The 23,187-nt window shown below is 39.9% G+C and overlaps 1 protein-coding gene across 2 annotated transcripts in view; it reads right to left on the reverse strand.

Annotated features, from left to right (window-relative positions):
• PLCL1 (phospholipase C like 1 (inactive)) overlaps positions 1-23,187 on the reverse strand; it is a 386,099-nt gene that overhangs the window by 5,927 nt on the left and 356,985 nt on the right. The window contains exon 6 of one of the 2 annotated variants that reach the window (XM_064286854.1): positions 1,007-1,166. In XM_064286854.1, the coding sequence (XP_064142924.1) occupies positions 1,007-1,166 (160 nt within the window). Of the gene's footprint in view, positions 1-987; positions 1,167-23,187 lie in introns of both variants that reach the window. The other variant, XM_064286853.1, reaches the window with a different exon arrangement.

A 23,187-nucleotide genomic window follows, 5' to 3' on the forward strand; every position in this document is an offset into this window, starting at 1 on the left:
CACTTACAAGTTCTACCTTCCACTGAACATTTGAACATAATTTGGACAAGTTCTTCGCCAGTGCATAAAAAGTATTGCCCTTACTCCATTGTCAATCACACGTTCATTGTTTTCTTTTAAAGCCTCATCAGAAGCACATATCATGTCCACATTTCTAGCAACATTCTGTTCTTGGTGCCATATGTATTCTCTAAGACCATAGAGACTTCTCCATAGCTCTTCTCACTTGCTTCTGAACTCTCACCAGAATTGCCTTTGAAGTCCATAATTCTACCAACAGTCTCTTCATGGCAATCTAGGATTTTAGTATTAGGCACCTTAAAACTCTTCCAGCCTCTACCCATTACCCAATTCTAAAACTGTATCCACATTGTAGGTATCTGTCAGAGCAGCACCCCCACTTCTTGGTACTAATGTCTGTCTCAGTTATCTAGTGCAGCTATAACAGAAATACCACAAGTGGGTAGATTTAACAAATGAAATTTATTTTCTCACAGTTTAGGAGGCTAGAAGTCCAAATTCAGAACACTGGCTTGAGAGGAAGTCCTTCTCCCTCTGTTGGTTCTGGAGGAAGGTCCTTGTCTCTTCAGTTTCTGTTTCCTGGTTCCTTGGCAATCTTCATGTGTCTTGGTATCTATCTTAGCCTATCTCTGACCTGCTCACTTGTTTAATTTCTATTATATCCCAGAAGAGATTGACTCAGGATCCACCCTACACTAATCCTGCCTCATTAACATAACAAAGACAATCTATTCCCAAATGGGATCATAACCACAGGCATAGAGGTTAGGATTTACAACACATATTTTTGGAGGACAAAATTCAATCCGTAACACTGACATTGTGAAAATATCTGTTTATGTCCAACACCCCATTGAGGGCATCCTTTGTGAACTTCTAAAAGCTGAAAGAAAGAAAAAACAGAAAGAGAAAACAGAGTTCTTGACAGGAAGGATTGGTGAATGTGCTGATGGTGCTCAGGCTTACAGCTTCCCGTTCTCCTCACCACTTTCCTTCTCTTCTATCGCTTCCAGGCTGCGCTTGCTCTTGGCATCTGCACTGCTGCTGGTGGCTCTACTCAGTCCACAGGACAGGCATGCCAGCTGGATCTGCTTCATGTTTTCTATGGCTTCATTCTTGGCATTCTTCAACAGATCTCCTTGGCCCTGCAAATAGGTGGGAAACATACACCAAAGAAGAACATTATGGCCAGACATATCATGAGTGACATCACTCTATATCTTTCGTGCTACTGCTGAATGAGGCAAGAGACCCATACCCACACTTTCACTTTCCCAGTGTTTAATCCAGTGTTCATTCTAGCATTATTGAGGGCCTATGTCTCAACCTGAGCCTTACCTACCAGCTCTGAGGTTGCCAGCATCCCCTTGAAATTTCTGCTAGCTCAAAACTCCCACGACCAGGGTCTGAGGCTTCATACACTGTTACAATTTCCACCCCACCCAAGCCTAGCATCCCTAGGCTTGAGAGAAAACAAGGACAATAGCTCTTTTTTAATGAACTGAAAATTAAATCAGCCCCCTAGTGTACAAGAGAATCGACTCGAGGGCAGTGAGTTTTTAGTGTACAAGAGCTTACAAAGCAAAACATCTTCTATAAAGTAAGTCATAAGTCTTTATGAGCTTGTTTTTAATATATTGGGTTACCTTTGCAATTTGCTTTTTAAAAAATTATTCCAAAAACCAAACTGACTGCCATCAAGTGGATTCTGAAACATAGTGACCCTATAGGGTATAACAGCCCCACAGAGTTTTCAAAGCTTTAAATATTTATGAAAGAAGACTACCACATCTTTCTCCCATGAAGTAACTGGTGGGTTTGAGCAGATGACCTTTTGGTTAGCAGATAAGCACTTTAACCACTGCGGCACCAGGGCTCCTTGATAAATGATGGTTGTTGTTAGGTGCTGTTATGTCAGTTCCAACTCACAGTGACCCTATATACTACAAAATGAAACACGGCCTGGTCCTGAGACATCCTCACAATTGCTATGCTTGAGCCCATTGTTAAAGCTACTGTATCAAATCCATTTTGTTGAGGGTCTTTTTTGACTTCACTAAGCCTGGTGTCCTTCTTCAGGGACTGGTCCCTCCTGACAATATGTCCAAAGTATGTGAGACGAAGTCTCGCCGTCCTCCCTTCTAAGGAGCATTCTCACTATACTTCTTCCAAGACAGGTTTGTTTATTCTTCTGGCAGTCCATGGTATATTCAATATTCTTCACCAACACCATAATTCAAAGGCATCAATTCTTCTTAAGTTTTCTTTATTCATTGTCCAGCTTTTGCATGCATAGGAGGCAGTGGAAAACACCATGACTTGGGTCAGGTGTATCTTAGTCCTTAAAGTGACATCTTTGATTTTTAACACTTTAAAGAGGTCTTTGGCAGCAGACTTGCCCAATGCAATGCGTCATTTGATTTCTTGCTTGATGCTTCTACGGGAGTTGATTGTGGATCCAAGTAAAATGAAATTCTTGACAACTTCAATCTTTTCTGTTTATCATTACGTTGCTTATTGGTCCAGTTGTGAAGATCTTTGTTTTCTTTATGTTAAGGTGTAATCCATACCGAAGGCTGTAGTCCTTGATCTTCATCAATAAGTACTTCAAGTCCTCTTCACTTTCAGCAAGCAAAGTTGTGTCATCTTCATATTGCAGGTTGTTGATGAGTCTTCCTCCAATCCTGCTGCCACATTCTTCATCATATAGTCCAGTTTCTCAGATTATTTGCTCAGCATACAGATTGAATAAGTATGATGAAAGGATACAACCCCGATACACAACTTCCCTGACTTTAAACCAAGCAGTATCCCTTGTTCTATTTGAATGACTGCCTCTTGATGTATATACAGGTTCCTCATGAGCATAGTTAAGTGTTGCGAGATTCTCATTCATCACAATGCTATCCATAATTTTGTTATGATCCACACAGTCCAATGCCTTTGCATAGTCAGTAAAACATAGGTAAACATCTTTCTGGTATTCTCTGCTTTTGCCAAGGTCCATCTGACATCAGCAATGGTATCCCTCTTTCAATGCCCTCTTCTGAATCTGGCTTGAATTTCTGGCAGTTCCCCATCTATGTACTGCTGCAACCACTTGTGAATGATCTTCAGCAAATTTTACTTGTGTGTGATATTAATGATATTATTCGATAATTTCCACATTCTATTGGATCGCCTTTCTTTGGAATGGGCAAAAATATAGATCTCTTCCAGATGGTTGGCCTGGTAGTTGTCTTCCAAATTCCTTAGCATAGATGACTGAGCACCTCTGGTGCTGCATCCATTTGTTGAAACATCACAATTGGTATCCTGTCAATTCCTGGAGCTTTGTTTTTCGGGCCTTCAGTGCAGCTTAGACTTCTTCCTTAAGTACCATCAGTTGTTGATCATATGCTACTTCCTGACATGATTGAATGTCAACCAATTCTTTGTCATATAGTAACTCTGTGTATTCTTTCCACCTTCTTTTGATGCTCCCTGCATCATTTAATATTTTCCTCATAGAATACTTCAATAGTGCAACTCCAGGCTTGAATTTTCTCTTCAGTTCTTTCAGCTTGAGAAATGTCAAACATGTTCTTTCCTTTTGGTTTTCTAACTCTAGGTCTTTGCACATTTCATTATAATACTTTACTTTGTCTTCTCAAGCTGCCCTTTGAAATCTTCTGTTTAGCTCTTTTATTTCATCATTTCTTCCTTTCACTTTAGCTACTCGACATTCAAGAGCAAGTTTCATAGTCTCTTCCAACATGTCTTTTTCTTTTCTTTCCTGTCTTTTTAATGACTTCTTGCTTTCTTCATGTATGATGTCCTTGATGTCATTCCACAACTCGTCTGGTATTTGGTCATTAATATTTAATTAGTCTAATCTATTTTTGAGATGGTGTCTAAATTCAGGTGGAATATACTTAGTGTCATGCTTTGCATCTTGTGGACCTGTTCGAATTTTCTTCAGCTTCAACTTGAACTTGCATGTGAGCAATTGATGGTCTGTTCCACTGTCAGCCCCTGGCCTTGTTCTGACTGATGATACTGAGCTTTTCCATCATCTCTTTCCACAGATGTAGTCAATTTGATTCTTGTGTATTCCATTTGGTGAGGTCTACGTGTATAGTCACGGTTTACGTTGGTGAAAAAAGGTATTTGCAATGAAAAAGCTGTTGGTCTTGCAAAATTCTATCATGCTATCTCTGGCATCATTTCCATCACCAGGGCCATACCTTCCAACTACCTATTCTTCTTTGTTTCCAGTTTTTGAAGTCTAATCACCAGTAATTATCAATGCATCTCGATTGCATGTTTAATCAGTTTCAGATTGCAGAATTTCATAAAAATCTTCAGTTTCCTCATCTTTGGCCTTATTTGTTGGTACATAAATTTGAATAATAGCTGTATTAACTGGTCTTCCTTATAGGTGTATGGATGTTATCCTATCCTTGACAGCATTGTATTTCAGGATAGATCTTGAGATGTTCTTTTTGATGATGAGTGCAACGCCACTCCTTTTCAACTTGTCATTCCCTGTGTAGTAGACCATATAGTTGTTCGATTCGAAATGGCCAATACCAGTCCATTTCAGCTCACTAATGCCTAAGATATCCATGTTTATGCATTCCATTTTATTTTAGACAACTTCTAATTTTCCTAGATTCATACTTCGTACATTCTGTGTTCCTATTATTAATGGATATTTGAAGCTGTTTCTTCTTATTTTGAGTCATGCCACACCAGCAAATGAAGTTCCCAAAAGCTTGACTCCATCCACTTTGAGGAGGCACCTCTTCCGCAGTCATATTTTGAGTGCCTTCCAACCTGGTACACCTTTTCTGAGTGTGTTAACCATGTGCACTATCCAGGGACTCCATTGAGAATAACAGACTCCTCAAATTCTGCTGGTGTAGTGGATAATTTTTCTTTAGAAAATCCGTCTCAGTCTCTCTGACTGATATAGTCTTCCAGCACTATATCAGACAATGTTCCACTGCTATTCATAAGGTTTTCACTGGCTAATTTTTTCAGAAGCAGACCACCAGGTCCTTCTCCCTAGTCTGCCTTAGTCTGGAAGCTCAGCTGAAACCTGTCCACCATGGATGGCCCTACTGGTATTTGAAATTCTGGTGGTATAGCTTTCAGCATCACAGCGACATGCAAGCCACCACAGTACAACAAACTGACAGATGCTTGGGGCGATAAATGATTAGTCACCCACAACCCTTATGCCTTTTCTATCATACTGAGGACAATGCTCGCATCTGGCTGGTGGAGAAAGATGACCTCCAGAGGCTCAAGATGTCAATCAAAACAAACAGCAAAAAAGAGGATTACAGGAACACATTAACTGTCAGTTTCATCAGTGCCTGAGAAAGATCTTTGCTCACTATTTTTATTTATTATTTAGTTCATCACTACGATGATCAAGTACATATTCTCATGCTGGCCAGGGACCTCAAGAACTAAGTGTGGGAAGCTGGAACGTATTTCCACAGTATATAGACAAAAGAGAAAATAGCTCTTTCCTCCCCATTCTCACAGCAATGCCTAAGAGTGTCATCCTGAAACTGTGAAGAAGAATGTGGAAGGATATGCTGATTACTGGAGAGCTTCTCCACAAAGCAGGGCCTCCAAAACAGGGTAATTCACCTACTTTATGCAAAGTACTCCATGATACATTGTTTTATCTCTTTAATTTGATGAATATTTTTCCCCTCAGGGTATATGGGGAGACTTGTATTAAAAACCACCTTAGAATAGTTCATTACTAAAATTTATAAAGATACTTACCAATTTCATCCCATGTAATAATAGCTACATAAACCCGAAAACCAAAGCCATTGTCATTGAATCAATTCAGACTCATAGCAACCCTATAGCTACATAAACCAGTAAAAATCAGTTGCTGTTGAGTCAGTTCTGACCCAGGGTAACTGGGTGGCACAAACAGTTAAGCATTTGGCAACTAACAGAAATGTTGGCAGTTTGAACCCACTCAGAGGCACCTCACAAAAAAGGCCTGGTGATCTCTTTCCAAAAGATCACAGCCTTAAAACCCTATGGAATGTAATTCTGCTCTACATGTATGGGGTTGCCATGAAATTGCTCCATATTTCAAATAAAACCTTTATCTACATGGGATGAATAAGTTAGGTTTCGCCTACTATTTTTGTTAAAGTGAAATTACCCTCAAGTACCTCAATCATGAAATGGGATTTTAGAAGCAGATTTGGAAGTTGCTTAGCCTAGTCTTCTCACGAGGAGATAAGAAGTTGAGCCTGATGAGGTCAATGATTGGCCCAAGGCCACAGCTGGTTAATGACTAATGTGAGATTAATGTCCAGGTCTTCTGTTCTATTCCACTCACCATGTTTATAATTTAGTCTAAGGCTAAAGGCTAGAGAGACTGAAGATGGATTTTCTAAGGAAAAATTATCCACTACACCAGCAGAATTTGAGGAGTCTGTTATTCTCAATGGAGTTCCTAGGTAGTGCAAATGGTTAACACACTCAGGAAAGGTGTACCAGTCTACCCAGAGGCACCTCAGAAGAAGGGCCTGGCGACCTCCTTCTGAAAAATCAGCCACTGAAAACCCTATGGAGCACAGTTCTACTCTGACACACATGGAGTTGTCATGAATTGGAATCAACCTGGCAGCAACTGGTTTTACTGGTCATTAACAGAATAGACTTAAGGAGTCCCCTCTCAACATTGAAAAATGAAGTCACATTCACTTTGAAAAATGCAATTCTTAATACAACTTATGAAGTACTTACTTCTTTGTGCTTTACATATATTCATTCATTTAATCGTCGCAACATCCCTATGAGATAGGTATTTCTATTATTCTCTATTTACCGATAAAGAAACTGAGGTACTGAGAGGCCGCCTTTCCCAGAGTCACACAGTTGCTAAGGGGTAGAGGTGGGATTCGAGTCTTGTCATTGGCTCCAAAGTCTGTGGTCTCAATCACTACATGATTTGCACCTTCTAAAGGCAAATCGTGCACTCTCTAAAATGCGCTTAAAGCCTCCTGTGCACTGTTACCCGCAAAACAACACAGACAAAAAGAAAATCATTACCTGTGTGACAGAATTTAGAGGTGGGAAGATGGGCCGTGGCAAGAACACACTGACAGGGACAGAAGTCAGAGTGTTTTAATTCCACTTTTAGCTTCACCAGTTTCTCCCTGGACCATTTTGTTCTCCTTAACATGATTAAAACTTGCCTTTTGCCTTCCTCAGAGTTCTAACAATTAAAGAAAATATGCTGAAACCCGTTAGTGATTTAAATAACAACATGTAAAACCTGTTATAAGGTGATACAGAACACAGTTAACATTGTCTACTACTATAACAAATATCTTGGTACTGTATGTATTTTAATATAAATTAGACCGATTTTTTAAAAGCAGTTAGCTGAGTCTGTTTTACAGAGGGATGTGTTTTGATACTGTTCTTTCAAAGGGAAAAATTCATTTCAAAGCAAAATACTGACATTACACTCACACTCATTTCCTGAGTATTACTTCTAAGTGTTTCCTTTTTTAGTTTTGAAATTTTCATCAAGCATTATAAGAGCATACCAAAAGCTTTCACCAAAAATAAAATATTATTTTTTAAAAACAGCATACCAAAAGCAAAACTGGCACCTTCCTAATCGGTAGAGAACAGTGAAACACAGAAAAATATCAGGCTTGGTACTACTACTACATAATGCTCTCACAACCCCTTTCCCTACAGCAGGTTACGAAATGCATTTAATTAATCAGCCCAACTGTCATCTCGTCGGTTGCTGAGAGGTGGCATCCAAGCCTAAACACCAGACTGTACCAGTTCTGGTAAATAGAAGTCAGTCTCTCTAGAAAACAATGGCCAATTGGAGAAAACAGTTTGTACCAGTTCGCAAGAACATGACTACATCATCTCCTGATAACCCAGGAGACAACACGTCCTAGCTGCACTACACAGGCAGAAAAAAACAGAAAGAGCAACAGTTAACCTATTAACTAACAGAAGAAACAAAAATCAAAGGCAGAGTTACGAAGAGTTTACACTGAATTGTTTACTTAAAGTTTTGCTTTCTATTGTGTTAAGAAGGAAAACTAGAGATCACCTTTCTGGTCTATGCCTCAAGGAATCACATACTGTCCCTCCTCCTTGGGTCTTCCCAGTTGAGACACCAGAACCAGAAAAGACTCATTCTAGGCAAAATTGCAGGGAAAGAAGGGTTTATTGTTAACAACTCCCATCCTGGCATCCCTTTTTATACTGATGTTTTTTGGTCTTATATGCAGCAATTTCCCCTGACCAGCTAGCATTCTGTCTTTCTACTCCACCACCCTCCACGCCTCTCCTAACTGGCCTGCTAACTCCAGATCCTCTTACTCAAAACATCCCTGTTCTGTGTATCATTTCCCCTGAGAAGTAGATCAGCTAAGACATTTCACAGTATTAATGCTTGGTATTACTTTTTATTATTATTATTACTTAAGGAATATTTTAACAGAGAGTTTCCTCAAGCAGAGGTCTTCAGGGAAGAGAAAGGAGAGGGACCCAGGAGAATGCATTTCACTTGGTGGTATATAACTTGAAACACCTCTTGGATACTAAAATAAACCCCAAATTATTATGGCATGGAATGAAAAATTAATGTACAATTTGAATATTGAACACTCAATTTCAAAGAAATATCAAGCTGTTGCTAGCACTTTAATATACCAGTGATCCCATAGGCCTTCCTAGTTTCTCTCCTCTGCCACTAGGGATGCTTCAGGGGAAAAAATGAAAAGGACTGCCTTAACCCAAAGGAAAGTAAATGTAATAGGAATCATATCAGGCAGACTGATGCTGAAGGGACAACAAGACTATCAGAAGTCCCAAGAGCAATAGTCACCAATTCAGCCTCCACAGTTATTTGGGTTCTGAATATAAGATTCCATGGCAAGAGTGATGTTATGTGTCCTCTTGGCCACACTACAATTCTCGGTGGTTTGGCAGACATTGGACAGATTGCTCTTCCATAATGTAATATAATGTAATCACGTCCATGATGAGATCTGATGTAATTACCTCCATGATGAGATTGGCTGTGAGTAGCCAATCAGTTGAAAAGAGAGTTTCCGTGGGGGTGTGGCCTGCCTCCAGTATATAAGAGGATGTTCCGACAAGGCTCACTCTTATTCTGGATCCTGCATCCAGCTCATCATCATCTGATTTCCAGTTCTAGGGACTTAAGTCCCATAGAGCCCCAGAAGGTGAAGTACAAAGTGTGACCCAGAAGAAGGTATGCCACACTCCAAAAGAACGGCTTCACTTTTCTAATACATACAAAGAGAAACCTGGGGAATGTGTGGGGGAATGGATATTAAGGGTATGGGATAATTGTGCAAGGATCATAAAGTGGGATCAGTCTGAGTTTATTATATGGGTCCACTAAGCATGTTTCCCTCATTCAGTGTTTCAGTTCAAGAGGTTAGAAAAGGATCTAATAGTTTATTTGGTTGGTTCATAGAAGTATAGATTAATCAGTCACCTTCAATAAATCAAGTTAAAGTGCTGGAACTTCCTTGGTATGTTGTAGAAGAAGGTATCCAAAGGCTTAGGGAAATTGTCATGTTAGAGTGGATTTATCAGGTTGGATGCACAGATCCACCTGTGGAGTGCCCAGAGGACATAATTTTACCACAATGGTGAGGAACAAATTTGTGAAAAGAGCCCCATCATCCTTGAAATTTGCTATGGTCACTATTTTATGTAAATCAGATTTGACTGTGGGAACTGCCCTAACTGAATTAAGACACTAATTACAATGGGGCTGATTGGACCCCACAGTTGTAGGGGCCAAATGCTGGCACTTAATCAACAAAAAAAAGGAGGGCATGGTTACTGTAATGGACAGCAGAGTCAAAGCAGTAAACAGAATAGTCTGATTCATATGGATTTATGGCACTGGCTACTTAATCATGATGTCACTAGGAGTGAAATAGATGGGAAATCTACTAAATATTTATTTGATCTGTACAAGAAGAAGAATTCTAGGTCAAGTGAATGTCAATCTAACTTGAATCGCCATAATCGAGAGTCACAGCCCCTCAATCAATTTCCAGACTTGAGCGAGTTTACAGACCCACAACTCCTGGAATGAAGGGAGGTCAGGTCTTCTTGAGGAAGAACCTCACTACACTGCCAAAAATGTATACTGTTAATCTTTCTCCCAGCCTCCCCTAAAGGGATCTACAGCCTTTCACTGGTGTGGCTGTTCACTGGGGAAAAAGAAATAATCAGACTTTTCGTGGATTACTGGACACTGGCTCTGAATTGACCCTAATTCCAAAACATCACTGTGGCCCACCAGAGTGGGGGTATATGGAGGTCAGGTGACTAATGGGATCTTAGCTCTCTCACAGTGGGTCCAGTGGGTCCCAAAACCAATCCTGTAATGATTTCCTCAGTTCTAGAATGCATAACTAGAATAGGCATACTTAGCAACTGGCAGAATCCCCATACTGGTAGAGTAAGGGCTATCATGGTAAGAAAAGCAAAGCAGAAGCCATTAGAACTGCTTCTACCTAGGAAAATAGTAAACCAAAACCGATGCTGTATTCCTGAAGGGATAGCAGAGATTAGAGCCACCTTCAAGAACTTGAAGGATGTAGGGGTGGTGATTCCCACCACTTTCCCATTCAACTTGCCTATTTGACCTGTGCAAAAAAACAGATGGATCTTAGAGAATGACAGTGGATTACTGTAAACTTAACCACATGGTGACTCCAATTATAGCTACAGTTTCAGATGTGCTTTCATTGCTTGCAGAAATTAATACATCTCCTAGCACCTGGTATGCAGCTATTGATCTGGTCAATGCCTTTTTCTCTATCGATTTTGAAGGATCACCAAAAGCAGTTTGTCTTCGGTTGCAAAGCCAGCAATACACCTGCACTGTCCTACCTCAGAGTTATGTCAACTCTCTACCTCTATGTCATAATTTAGTCTGCAAGGACCTTGATATCCTCTCCCTTCCACAAGGCATTGAACATTACAGTAATGACATTATGCTGATTGGACCTAGTAAAGAAGTATCAATGACTCTGGACTTATTGATAAGACATTTATAAGACATTTGTGTGCTAGAGGGTGGCAAATTAATTTCGCATTCAGGTGTCCTCCACCTCAGTAAAATTTCTAGGACCCCAGTGGTGTGGTGCTTGTCGAGATATTCCTTCTAAAGCAAAGGATAAGTTGTTACATCTGGGCCTCTTACAACTAAAAAGGAGGCACAACACCTAGTGGGCCTCTTTGAATTTTGAAGGCAGCATATTCCTCATTTGGGTGTGCTACTTCAGCCTATTTATCAAGTGGCTCGAAAAGCTGCTAGTTTTGAGTGGGACCCAGAACAAGAGAAGGCTCTGCAACAGGTTCAGGCTGCCGTGCAAGCCACTCTGCCACTTGGGCCATATGATCTAGCTGATGCAATGGTGCTTGAAGTGTCAGTGGCAGATAGAGGTGATGTTTGGAGTCTCTGGCAGGCCCTGATTGGTGAATCACAACTCAAACCCTTAAAATTTTGGAACAAAGCCCTGCCATCCTCTAAAGAATTACTCTCCTTTTGAGGAACAGCTTTTGGCTTGTTACTGGGCCTTAGTAGAGACTGAACACCTAACTATAGGCCACCAAGTAATCATGCTGCCTGAGCTGCCCATCACAAACTGGGTGTTGGCTGACCAACAGAGTCATAAAGTCAGATGTGCACAATATTTAAATAGAAGTGGTATATACGAGATCAAGCCCAAGCAGGACATGAAAGCACAAGTAAGTTGCATGAAGTAGTGGCCAAAGTGCCCAAGGTGTCCATTCCTGTCATGCTACCTGCCCTCTTCCAGTCTGCACCTATGGCCTATGGGGACTTCCTTATGATCAGTTAACTAAGAGAAAACTCATGCCTGGTTTACAGATGGTTCTGCATGATATGGACAGCCACAGCATTACAGTCCCTTTCTAGAACCTCCCTGAAGGACAGGGGTGAAGAGAAATCCTCCCAATGGGCAGAACTTTGAGCACTGCATCTGGTTGTTCACTTTGTTTAGAAGGAGAAATGGCCAGAAGTGCGATCATATACTGATTCATGGGTTGTGGCCAATGGTTTGGCTGGGCAGTCAGGGACTTGGAAGGAACATGATTCGAAAATCGGTGACAAGAAGGTATGGGGAAGAGGTGTATGAATAGACCTTTCTGAACGGTCCAGAGAAGTGAAGATATTTGTGTCTCATTGAGGGCTCATCAAAGGGTGACCTCGGCAGAGGAGAATTTTTAACAATCAAGTAGATAGGATGAAGCGTTCTGTGGAAACCAGCCATCCTCTTTCCCCAGCCACTCTTGTCATCACCCAATGGGCTCATGAACAAAGTGGAGGTTACACATAGGCTCAGCAACGTGAACTCCCACTCACTAAGGCTGACTTAGCTACAGCTACTGCTGAGTGCCCAATCTGCCAGCATCAGAGACTAGTACTGAGTCCTCGATGTGGCACAATTTCTCCAGTTGATCTGCCAGCAACCTGGTGGCAAGTTGAGTACATCAGACCGCTTCCCTCATGGAAAGTGCAGTGTTTCATTCTTACTGGGATAAACCCTTACTCTGAATACAGATTTGCCTGCCACACACAGAATTCTTCTGCCAAAACTACTATTTGTGCACTCACAGAATGCCTTATCCACTGTCATGTTATCTGACACAGCATTGCCTCAGAATAAGGAACTCACTTCACAGCAAATGAAGTGTGGCAGTGGGTCCGTGCTGATGGTATTCACTGGCCTTACCATGTTCCCTATCATCCTGAAGCACCTGGCTTGATGGAATGATGGAATGGCCTCCTGAAGACATAATTACAGTGCCAGCTAGGTGGCAAAACTTTGCAGGACTGGGGCAATGTTCTCCAGGAGGCTGTATATGATCTAAACAAACATCCAATGTATGAAGAATTGATATATTTGAATTATGGTGTTAGTGAAGAATATTGAATATACCGTGCACTGCTGGAAAAACAAACAAATCTGTCTTGAAAGAAATACAGCCAGAATGCCCCTTAAAAACAAAGATGGCAACACTTCATCTCATGTACCTTGGACATGTTATAAGGAGGGACCACTCCCTGGAAAAGGACATCATGCTTGGGAAAGTAGAGGGTCAGCTAAAATGAGGAAGACCCTTGACTAAGAATAAATGGATTGATACAGTGGCTGCCACAATGGGCTCAACCTAGCAACAATTGTGAGGATGGCACAGGACCAGGCACTGTTTTATTTTGTTATACATAGGGTCACTATGAGTCGGAACTGACTCAGCAGCACCTAACAACTCCCGAAGCTAGGATAAATGGATCCAGGAATCCAGGGGTGGGAATAGGATTGGCACCACTCACTATTATCCCTAGTGACACACTCACAAAATTTCTGCCTTCTGTCCCCATGATCCTATGCTCTGTGGGTCTAGAGGCCTTAGTTCCAAAGGGCATAACACTGCCACCTGGAGACTCAACACAGATTCCATTGAACTGGAAGTTAGGAATGCCACCTGGCCACTTTGGGCTCATCTGGATCAACAGGCAAAGAAGTAAGTTATCTTATTGGCTAGTGTGATTGATCCTGACTACCAAGGGGAAATCAGATTGGTGTTGCATAATGGAGGTAAAGAAGAATATGTCTGGAATACAAGATATCCCTTAGAGCATCTCTTAGTACTACCATGCCCTGGATTAAAGTCAATTGAAAACTACAGCAATCCAATTCCAACATGACTACTAATGGCCCAGACCCTTCAGGATGAAGGTTTGGGTTACCCCACCAGGCATAAAAAATGACAACCTGAGGTACTTGCTGAGGGTAAAGGAAATACAGAATGGGAGGTAGAAGAAAGTAGTTCTAAATACCAGTTACAAACACATAAACAGTTGCAGAAATAAGGATTGTAATTGTTATGAGTATTTCTTCCTGGTTTTATTATACGTGTATGTGTGCTATATATTACAGCAAATATTTGTTTTCTTCCTTCCCTTATCCCATTACTTATAAAATACAAGATGTAAACAGGGCTAGTGCATTTTTTATTGTACGCATATTAACTGTATCATATTAGGTACAAGTATGACTTTATAATTCTTTTTATTTAGAGATTATGTGTGGTTTAAACAGATATGTACAGGTGCCAGGTTGACAAGGGGTGGACTGTGATAGTTAATGTTATGTGTCAATTTGGCTAGGCTATGATTCTCAGTGGCTTGGCAGACATTGGACTGACTGCTTTTCCATAATGTAATATATAATCACCTCCATAATGAGATGATATAATGTAATCACCTCCATGATGAGATCTGCTATGAGCCAACAGTCAGTTGAAAAGGGACTTTCCTTGGAGGTGTGACCTGCCTCCACTATATAAACAGATGCTGCAGCAAGGCTCACTCTTTCTCTGTATCCTGCATTTGGCTTGTCATCATGTGACCACCAGTTCTTGGAACTTGAAGCAGTGGCCTGCTGTATTGCCTTCTGATCTTGGGATTTGTCAGCCTCCACAGCCTGTGAGCCAGTAGTCTGCCATCCTACCTACCAACCTTGGATTCATCAGCCACTGCAGCCCTTGAGCCAGCAGCCTGCCTTCTAACCTGCCTATCTTTGGTTCTTCACCTGCTGTAGCTACGTGAGTCAGGAGAAGCCTTCAGCCTGATGCCTGACCCACAAACTTGGGACTTGCCAGCCTCTACAACCACATAAGTTATTTTCTTGAAATAATTCTCTCCATATATATATTTCTAGAGCCCTGGAGGCGCAGTGGTTAAGAGCTAAGCTGTTAACTAAAAGGTTAGCAGTTCAAATCCATGAGCTACTCCTTGGAAACCCTATGGGGCAGTTCTACTCTGTCCTATAGGGTTGCTATGAGTTGGAATCAACTCAACAGCAATAGGTTTGATTTGTTTTTTGTTTGTTTGTTTGTTATATACACTTCACTGGTTTTGCTTCTCTAGAGAACCCAGTCTAAGACAGCAATCCCAACACATTTAAAAAGTAACACTTGGAATCATGGACAACACAGATCAAAACAAAAATTTTGAATTTAAAGTTAAAAAGTGAAGATTAATGAATTAAAAAAAAACAGACATTAAGATTATCAAATTCTTCCAACTGCATTAAATTGTAATTACATTGTTTAGAAATCAAGAAATCCCTGATGTAATTTAGATTGTAGATCAGGCTGTTGTGCCATATCACCATAATTAATAGGGAGTATTATTTAAATAATGGCAAAGTATTTCAAACCACTTTTCCATCCTTGTATGTAAAGAATACTATACATAATTTAAATTGTTTCCCATTATTAAAATAATACTCCCTATTAAAAAAATTTTTTTTTTTTTTTATTAAGAAAAACTCTGTCACATAGGGTTGCTGTGAGTCAAAATCGAGTCAATGGCACCTAACAACAACAACAAATTTATTATGGACAAAATACTAACACAACTCTAATAGCAGTTAAAAGTTATTGAACATCTAATACACTAAAAAACAAAAAACCTGTTGCCATCAAGCTGATTTGGCATAAATCAATTTGCATGCATTATATCTCGAATGCTATAACCAGAAAAGAGACTAGAATTCTAAATGTAGGTTATCTATTATATATTTTATAACCTACCAAAAGACATTTATGATTTTTACTATTCCTATTCTTGCTAAGAAATGCCATTTCCCAATGTTTGAAAACAGTTTCAGTTACATTCTGACAGAGTAACTCAAAAAAGACATTCATGGCTCCTTCAAACCCATTTTTCCCATGAACTGCACCATCCCTTGTGATATCAGTGCACGAAAGAGCAGGAAATCATTGTAACTAGTGTCTTCATCACATGTGAAGGAAATGCATGGTTTGTCTCAGAGTATGCCACAAATATTTAAAGCAGCTGATTGGGACTCTGGGAATGCAGAGATCCTCGCATATACACAACTATACACATAAACAAATGCAGCTGTCTCCAGGCAGATTAGTGTGGGTATCTTTTAGCATACACTCAACAGCAGACTGATTCCCTGATACTCTGTGTGAGAGGCTACTCTTACAGCTACAGAGTCACACACAGTAATACCACAGTAAAAGTCTGCATAGACACAATGTTGGTATTTGTTGCTGTTGCTGTGTGCTGTGGAATCAATTCCAACTCATAGCAACCCTACAGGAAAGAGTTGAGCTGTCCCATAGGGTTTCCTAGGCTGTAATCTTTATGAGAGCAGATTGCCAGGTCTTTTCTCCAGCAGAGCCGCTGGTGGGTTCAAACCACTGACCTTTTGGTTAGCAGCCCACTGCTTAAATACTGCACCACCAGGGCTCCTGGTGTTGGTGGTAAACCCCAAAACCAAACCCAGTGCCGTCAAGTCAATTCTGACTCATAGTGACCCTATAGGACAGAGTAGAACTGCCCCATAGAGTTTTCAAGGAGCGCCTGGCAGATTCGAACTGCCAACCCTTTGGTTAGCAGCCGTGGCACTTAACCACTACACCACCAGGGTTTCCAATTTAGCTGTTCTTTATTCATTCTAGCTTCAATTCGATGAACAAGACCATATTGTGGTGGGCTGTATACTATGAGGAAACCATGGTTACTACCATCTTACTAGTTCAGAACCAATTTTACATGCTTTTTGAGAGACCCTTTGTATTGTTTAAGGAGCCCTGGTGGTGCAGTGGTTAAGTGCTTGGATCCTAACCAAAAGGTCTGCAGTTCAAATCCACCAGCCACTCCTCGGAAACCCTCTGGGGTAGTTCCACTCTGTCCTATAGGGTTGCTATGAGTCAGAATCGATTCGATGGCAACGGATATTATTTAAAGAGGTCAAATGCTTTATCTTCTAGACATAAAAATGATGATTTCAAGGTCCTCCATCTGGGAAATTAAAATAGCTGATCAAAAATATGTTGTATTTCTGGTACATTGCCATATTTGGAATATTGGGTAAAACTATTCAAAGACAGCCTGGGATTCTTGCCCTCCAGAATGAAAGTCTAGATGTGCAGGCAATGTACATAAGACAATCGGGCTTACTTGGCATAGAGTGGTAGGCAATAAGGGTTTAAAATACCTTAGTCATTTAAAATAAGGTTTAAAAAAAATTAAATTAAATAAAGTTTAAATAAAAATTTTAAATAAGGTTTAAATTAAATTAAAAAAAGATTTAAATAAAATTTAAAATAAGGTTTAAAATAAAATAAAATTTAAAATAAGAGTTTAAAATACCTTAAAAAAAAAATACCTTAGTCACACAAAAATAGAAGTTTCCATTGTATTTAGTTATCAACACTCAGAATTACTTTCAACACTCTGGCAGCTAAATACTTCAATTGCATTCTACTTGCCACTTCAAAAGTTGACTTTTTACTCCACGAACACTCAAGAACCATGAATGAACAAATCAAATGCCCTTCAACAGATAAATGGAAAAACAAAATGTGGTACATACAGACAAAGGAATATTGCTGAGCCATAAAGAAAAATGAAGTCCGATACACATGACAAAATGGATTAACGTTGAAAACATTATGCTGAGTGAAGTAAGTCAATCACAAAAGAACAAATATTATATGATCTCACTTTTATGGAATACCTAGAAGAGGCAAATACATAGAGAACAAAGTTTAGTAGTGGTTACCAGCGTTGAAAAGGAAGTAGAAGGCAGAGTCATTGTTTTGGAAGCATTGAGTCTCTATTCATGGTGATGAAAAATCTGAACATGGATATTGGTGATGGTTGCACAGCATGATTGATGTAATTGGTGTCACTGAATTGTACATGTGAAAAATGTTGAGTTGACAAACATTGTGTCATCTATATTCTTATAACAATTAAAAAAAAAGAAACATGGATGCATAGTAGTACAGTAATTCTGGTCTGACAATTTTAGATAGAACTTTTTCTGTTACTCTTATCCTAAAACTCTGAATTCAAAACAAATGAAAAGCTGCTTTTTAAATCTTTGTTATACAATACAATTAAATTATTTAATTTTATAGCAACAGAAATGGAATCATATAGACATGCTCACCTGAGCCATTCAGATTTTATGACTTTATATAAAGTTCAATTTTTTTTTAAATTAGCTTTGTAATTGATACATTTTCATATCAGTCATAAACTTTAATTAATCAAATGTTCCTGAAGACTATGGGAATGGAACATAAATAGATCTTTTGTAAGCCTACTTTTTTAATCCTAAAATGAAATTTATAGATAATATAACCTATTTATATATATTATTAAAAGTATGCAGTGGTTAAGCACTTGGCTGCTAACCAAAAGGTTGGTAGCTAGAACCCACCAGCCACTCACAGGGAGAAAGATGTGACAGTAGGCTTCCATAAAGATTACAGCCCTGGAGTCATAGAACCTCCATAGGCACATTCAAACTCCCTCATGGACAGAATTACTGGACTGAGGGCTGGGGACCATGGTCTCTGTGGACATCTAGCTCAACTGGCATAACAGTTTATAAAGAAAATATTCTACATCTTTCTTTGGTGAATAGTCTCTGGAGTCTTAAAAGCTTGTGAGTGGCCCTCTAAGGTACTCCATTGGTCCCATCCCATCTGGAGCAAGGGAGAACTAAGAAAACCAGGGACACAAGAGAAGGATTAGTCCAAAGGACTAATGGACCACAAGTACCACAGCCTCTACCAGACTGATTCCAGCACAACTAGATGGTGCCCGGTTACCGCCACTGAGTGCTCTGACAGGGATCACAACAGAGAGTCTCAGACACAGCTGGAGAAAAATGTAGAACAAAATTCAAACTCACGGAAAAAAAAAAAAAAAAGATCAGACTTACTGATTTGACAGAGACTGGAGAAATTCTAAAAGTATGGCCCCCAGACACCCTTTTAACTCAGCACTGAAGTCATGCCTGAGGTTCATCCTTCAGCCAAAGACTAGACAGGCAGATAAAGCAAAAGGGAACTAAAGAGGCACACCAGCCTAGGGGCAAGGATTAAAAGGCAGGAGGGACAGGAAAGCTGGTAATGGGGAATATATGGTCAAGAAAGCAAGAGGGTTGACATGTTGTAGTGTTGGCAACCAATGTCACAAAATATATGTGTATTAATTGTTTAATGAGAAATTAATTTGTTCTGTAAATGTTCATCTAAAGTACAATAAAAAATAAAAGATTACAGTCTTGGAATCCCTATAAGGCAGTACTCTGTCCTATAAGGTTGCTATGAGTCAGAATCAACTCAAGAGCAATGGGTGTGGTTTTGTTTTTTGTTTTGTCCTAGCTATAACATAAGGGAAACCTGAATGGCCGTTTAAAATAGAATAATGTGTATTGCAATATGTAAATGCTCAGGCACACCAGAAACTATCATGAAAGAGACAGATGCCTAGATTTACTTAAAATCATTTCATTTAAACTTAAAAGAGAAATAAGGTAGGATGCCACTTCACACGCCCTAAAGTATAGGGAAATGAAAATGCAGACCTACCGGATAGACACTAGAATAAGAACTAATATTAAGATAATGACAACAGACCAGACTTACTTGCATATAATAAAAGAAGGAAAGAAATTACCTTAATTAAGATAGGGATAATGTGCCAAGACAAGTTACAGACTCTTAACCACGGAGAAAAGTATGATAATCCCACAAACAAGGAAGTAAATAATGTCCACGCACCTCACCAGAGTTGCCAGATCTTTAAAATACCTCAAAGGACATTATTCTTGTAATTGATTATATCAGTTCCTACTTCACGGGACAATGTAGGAATGCCTACCGTGAATAACAACAATATTAATTCACTTTAAAAGATGCTGTTAATGTGAGGGTTCATCAGATAATTCTCAGATCCCTAGGGTACTGAATCTCCTTTCAGTGTCCATGTTGTTGCTGTTGTTAGTTGCTGTCAAATTGATTGCGACTCATGGTGACCCCATACGTGCTGAGTAGAACTGCTCCATAGGGTTTTCAAGGCTGTGACCTTAGGGAAGTAGATTGCCAGGCCTATCTTCCAAGGCGCCCCTGGATGGGTTGGAACTGACAATTTTTTGGCTCACAGTCAAGTGCTTAAATGTTTTCGCCACCCAAGGCTGCATGAGCCCCTAGAAGTCCCCCACATAAAACGGCTGTCCAAGATGGCAGCAGACACAGGCTGAGGAGTAAAACCAGCTCCAGGAGCGATGACAGAGCGAACCTGATTCTAACGATGGCTGTTTCTCTCACATAATAACAATCTGGCCTAGAGCTTTTGTATTATAACCATATTTCTATTCTGCAGGTGCACTTAGAGTGGGAGCTCCACTGTCAAACTCCCCCCACTGCCATCAAGTCGATTCTAACTCACAGTGACCCTAAAGGACAGAGTGGAATTGTCCCATAGGATTTCCAAGAAGGAGCCCTGGTGGTGAAGTGGTTAAGCACTAGGCTGCTAACCAGAAGGCTGGCAGTTCAAACCCACCAGCTGCCCCGTGGTGAAAAATGTGGCAGTCTGCTTATGCAAAGATTTACAGCCTTGGAAACCCTATAAGGCAGTTCTACTCTGTTCTATAGCTTTTCTATGAGTCAGAATTGACTGGACGGCAATGGGTTTGGAATCTTTACAGAAGCAGACTGCCACATCTTTCTCCCACTGAGCAGATAGTGGGTTTGAACCTCCAGCCTTTACATTAGCAGCCAAGTGGTTAACCACCATGCAACCAGGCCTCCTACTGTCAAACTACCTGGGTTAAATCCTAGTTCCATTGCTGTGTGGCCTTGGGTTAGGTGCCTCAGTTTCTTCATCCATAAAATGGCTATAGTAATTGCACTCAACTCACAGGCTTACCTTGAGATTAAGAGACAATATATGTAAATAATTTAGAACAATACCTGGCATAGATGGCAAATTGTAATGCTTGTTAGCTATTGTTGTTATTATTCTACAACCAGAAAATGAAAGGGTTTCAGTACGTAAAATGTTTTGTTCTCAATAACGACAATGTTACAGGTAAGTCTACTGTATTTAACCTTATTCTTATTTGGAGTAATGTGAGGAAACAAAAAATACCCTGGCAAAAAAAAAAAAGAAAATGAAAGGAATAAACTGTTACTGAGAATACAAACCAGGATTGCATCACCCGTTAGTCCTATGAAAGGCTTCAGAATAATTGAAGTGAAAAAAGTAACAATTGCGTTGATGTCGGAACCTTCCTTGGGGAACCACAGAACATGTCAGCCTCCCGTCTCTAAAAGCTTATTTTCTTCACGGTAATTTAGAGGTTACAACATTGTTCAGTGTAATACACTGACAAGTCCCTCTCTACCGGAATAAAAAATAAAATAAAATAATTTAAAACAGCTGTTTCATTTAAACCAGATGACAAAGTAAGAATGAGTTGAAATCGTCTGCCACCGAAAGAAATTAATGACAAACGTTATCTTTTGTGACAGGCCTGTTACATTTCTGAAGATACCATAAGATACATTCCTGTGAGGGTGCTCTGTTTAAGAAGCCATCTGGCTGCTTTGGGCAAACGACTGCAAGCCTAATCCACTTATAGACAATGTCAACAAAACTGCTTCAACACCAGTGAGCTGAATAACAGAAAAACCTGAGCTAAACTTAAAAAATATGGTTCGACTACAAAAACCTTCATGAATCTAAATTTGCGCAGTGAGGTATCCTGAGACATCTCTTGCAGTCATTTTGACAAAGGAAACCATTCAGTAAAATAACAGAAGTCATCGCTTGCTGATTTCCCTGCTCTCTGCGTTTTCCTTCCCATTATTGTGATCATCTGCCTCTACATCGACAGATCTAATAAGAAAGGACAGGAGATTAATACCAACATTTAGCTAGGTGACAAAGGTAATTAATTGCATTTCAAATAAAACTTTAGTAATGGATGGTCATCAGCACAATAAACAATAAACAAGTACTGCTTATCTCAAATTAACTTTCCTTGGATAATAAATGACCCTGAAGTCTGAGTTCATTCCACCATCAGGACTGCAATAAGCCAAAACACAGACGAAGCTTCTATATAAACTTTTACCTAGCAAACTCATGCTATTTCATTTCAAAAAGGTAATTTACAACAGTTTGAAGGATGTGTGCAATGCTCCAAATTGCAGAGCAAGTAAAGGCTATAGAGATAGCTACTAATATGAGAAGGATATTTTTTAATTCCATCTTGGTATTTGCAAGGTAAGATTTCACTTTAAAAATTACTGATTATATTACTCAAGTTGTTGGTTACTCGAGCCATCCGAAAACTAATTCTATAAAAGTGCTAGAATAAGAGTGCAGATGCAAAGGTTGTCCACAGCCTTCAGCTGCTTAACGACCTCCCCAGTGCTGTGAATTTCAGCAAGCAATGGTTTCTTGTGACGTCTGGCTCCTGCTGCAACTCTAGCGGCACCATTCACATTGCATTTTATGTGAATGACATTCTCTGCAGCCCAATGACAGTGGTACTGCAGCTGGTCTAGACATGCCCTTTTAGCAAGGACATTTATTCTTAATTGTCTGCAAGTTCATAATGCTTTTAAATAGGCTGAAATTGTCACCTCCAAAAGTGCATCAAGGTGCGTGCAGGGCTGGCCCGTCCCGTGACTCATTTACTCTGTCAGTTGGAGTTGCCAAATAGTCATTAGTAAGACTGTGCCCAAGGAGGAACTGCCCTGCACCTGCCACCCAATGAGTCATTTTATGAATGAGGCTAAGGCAACTTTCAGATGAAACCTGTTACTCCTTATTAATAGTTAAATCAAAGATGCAGCCGATGGGCTTCCTCCACAACGACTGATTTGGAGGTTTGGCCATTAATGAGGTATTTGCCGTTGGTGCCCCAAACCTGGCAGAGAATTCAATTAAATGCCAGACTACTCTTCCTCCATGTCAAACCAATTTCGCCTAATCTGAGATGTGCTCAAGTTTCAGATCTCAAACTCAAGCCTTTTACAACACAAAACTACTGGCAGCACTTTTTCCTCCAATTTTTTATTTTTATTTTGAATTTTTTCAAACCGACACAAAAGCTGAAAGAACAACATCTACATTTCCCAATTGTTAATATTGTGCCATGTTGCTTTAATCAGTCTATCGTCCCCATCTATCTATGCACTCTTCACCCTAAATATCTCAGTATGCATATC

This window comes from Loxodonta africana, chromosome 6, assembly GCF_030014295.1.
Source record: "Loxodonta africana isolate mLoxAfr1 chromosome 6, mLoxAfr1.hap2, whole genome shotgun sequence".
Classification (NCBI taxonomy): Eukaryota; Metazoa; Chordata; class Mammalia; order Proboscidea; family Elephantidae; genus Loxodonta; species Loxodonta africana.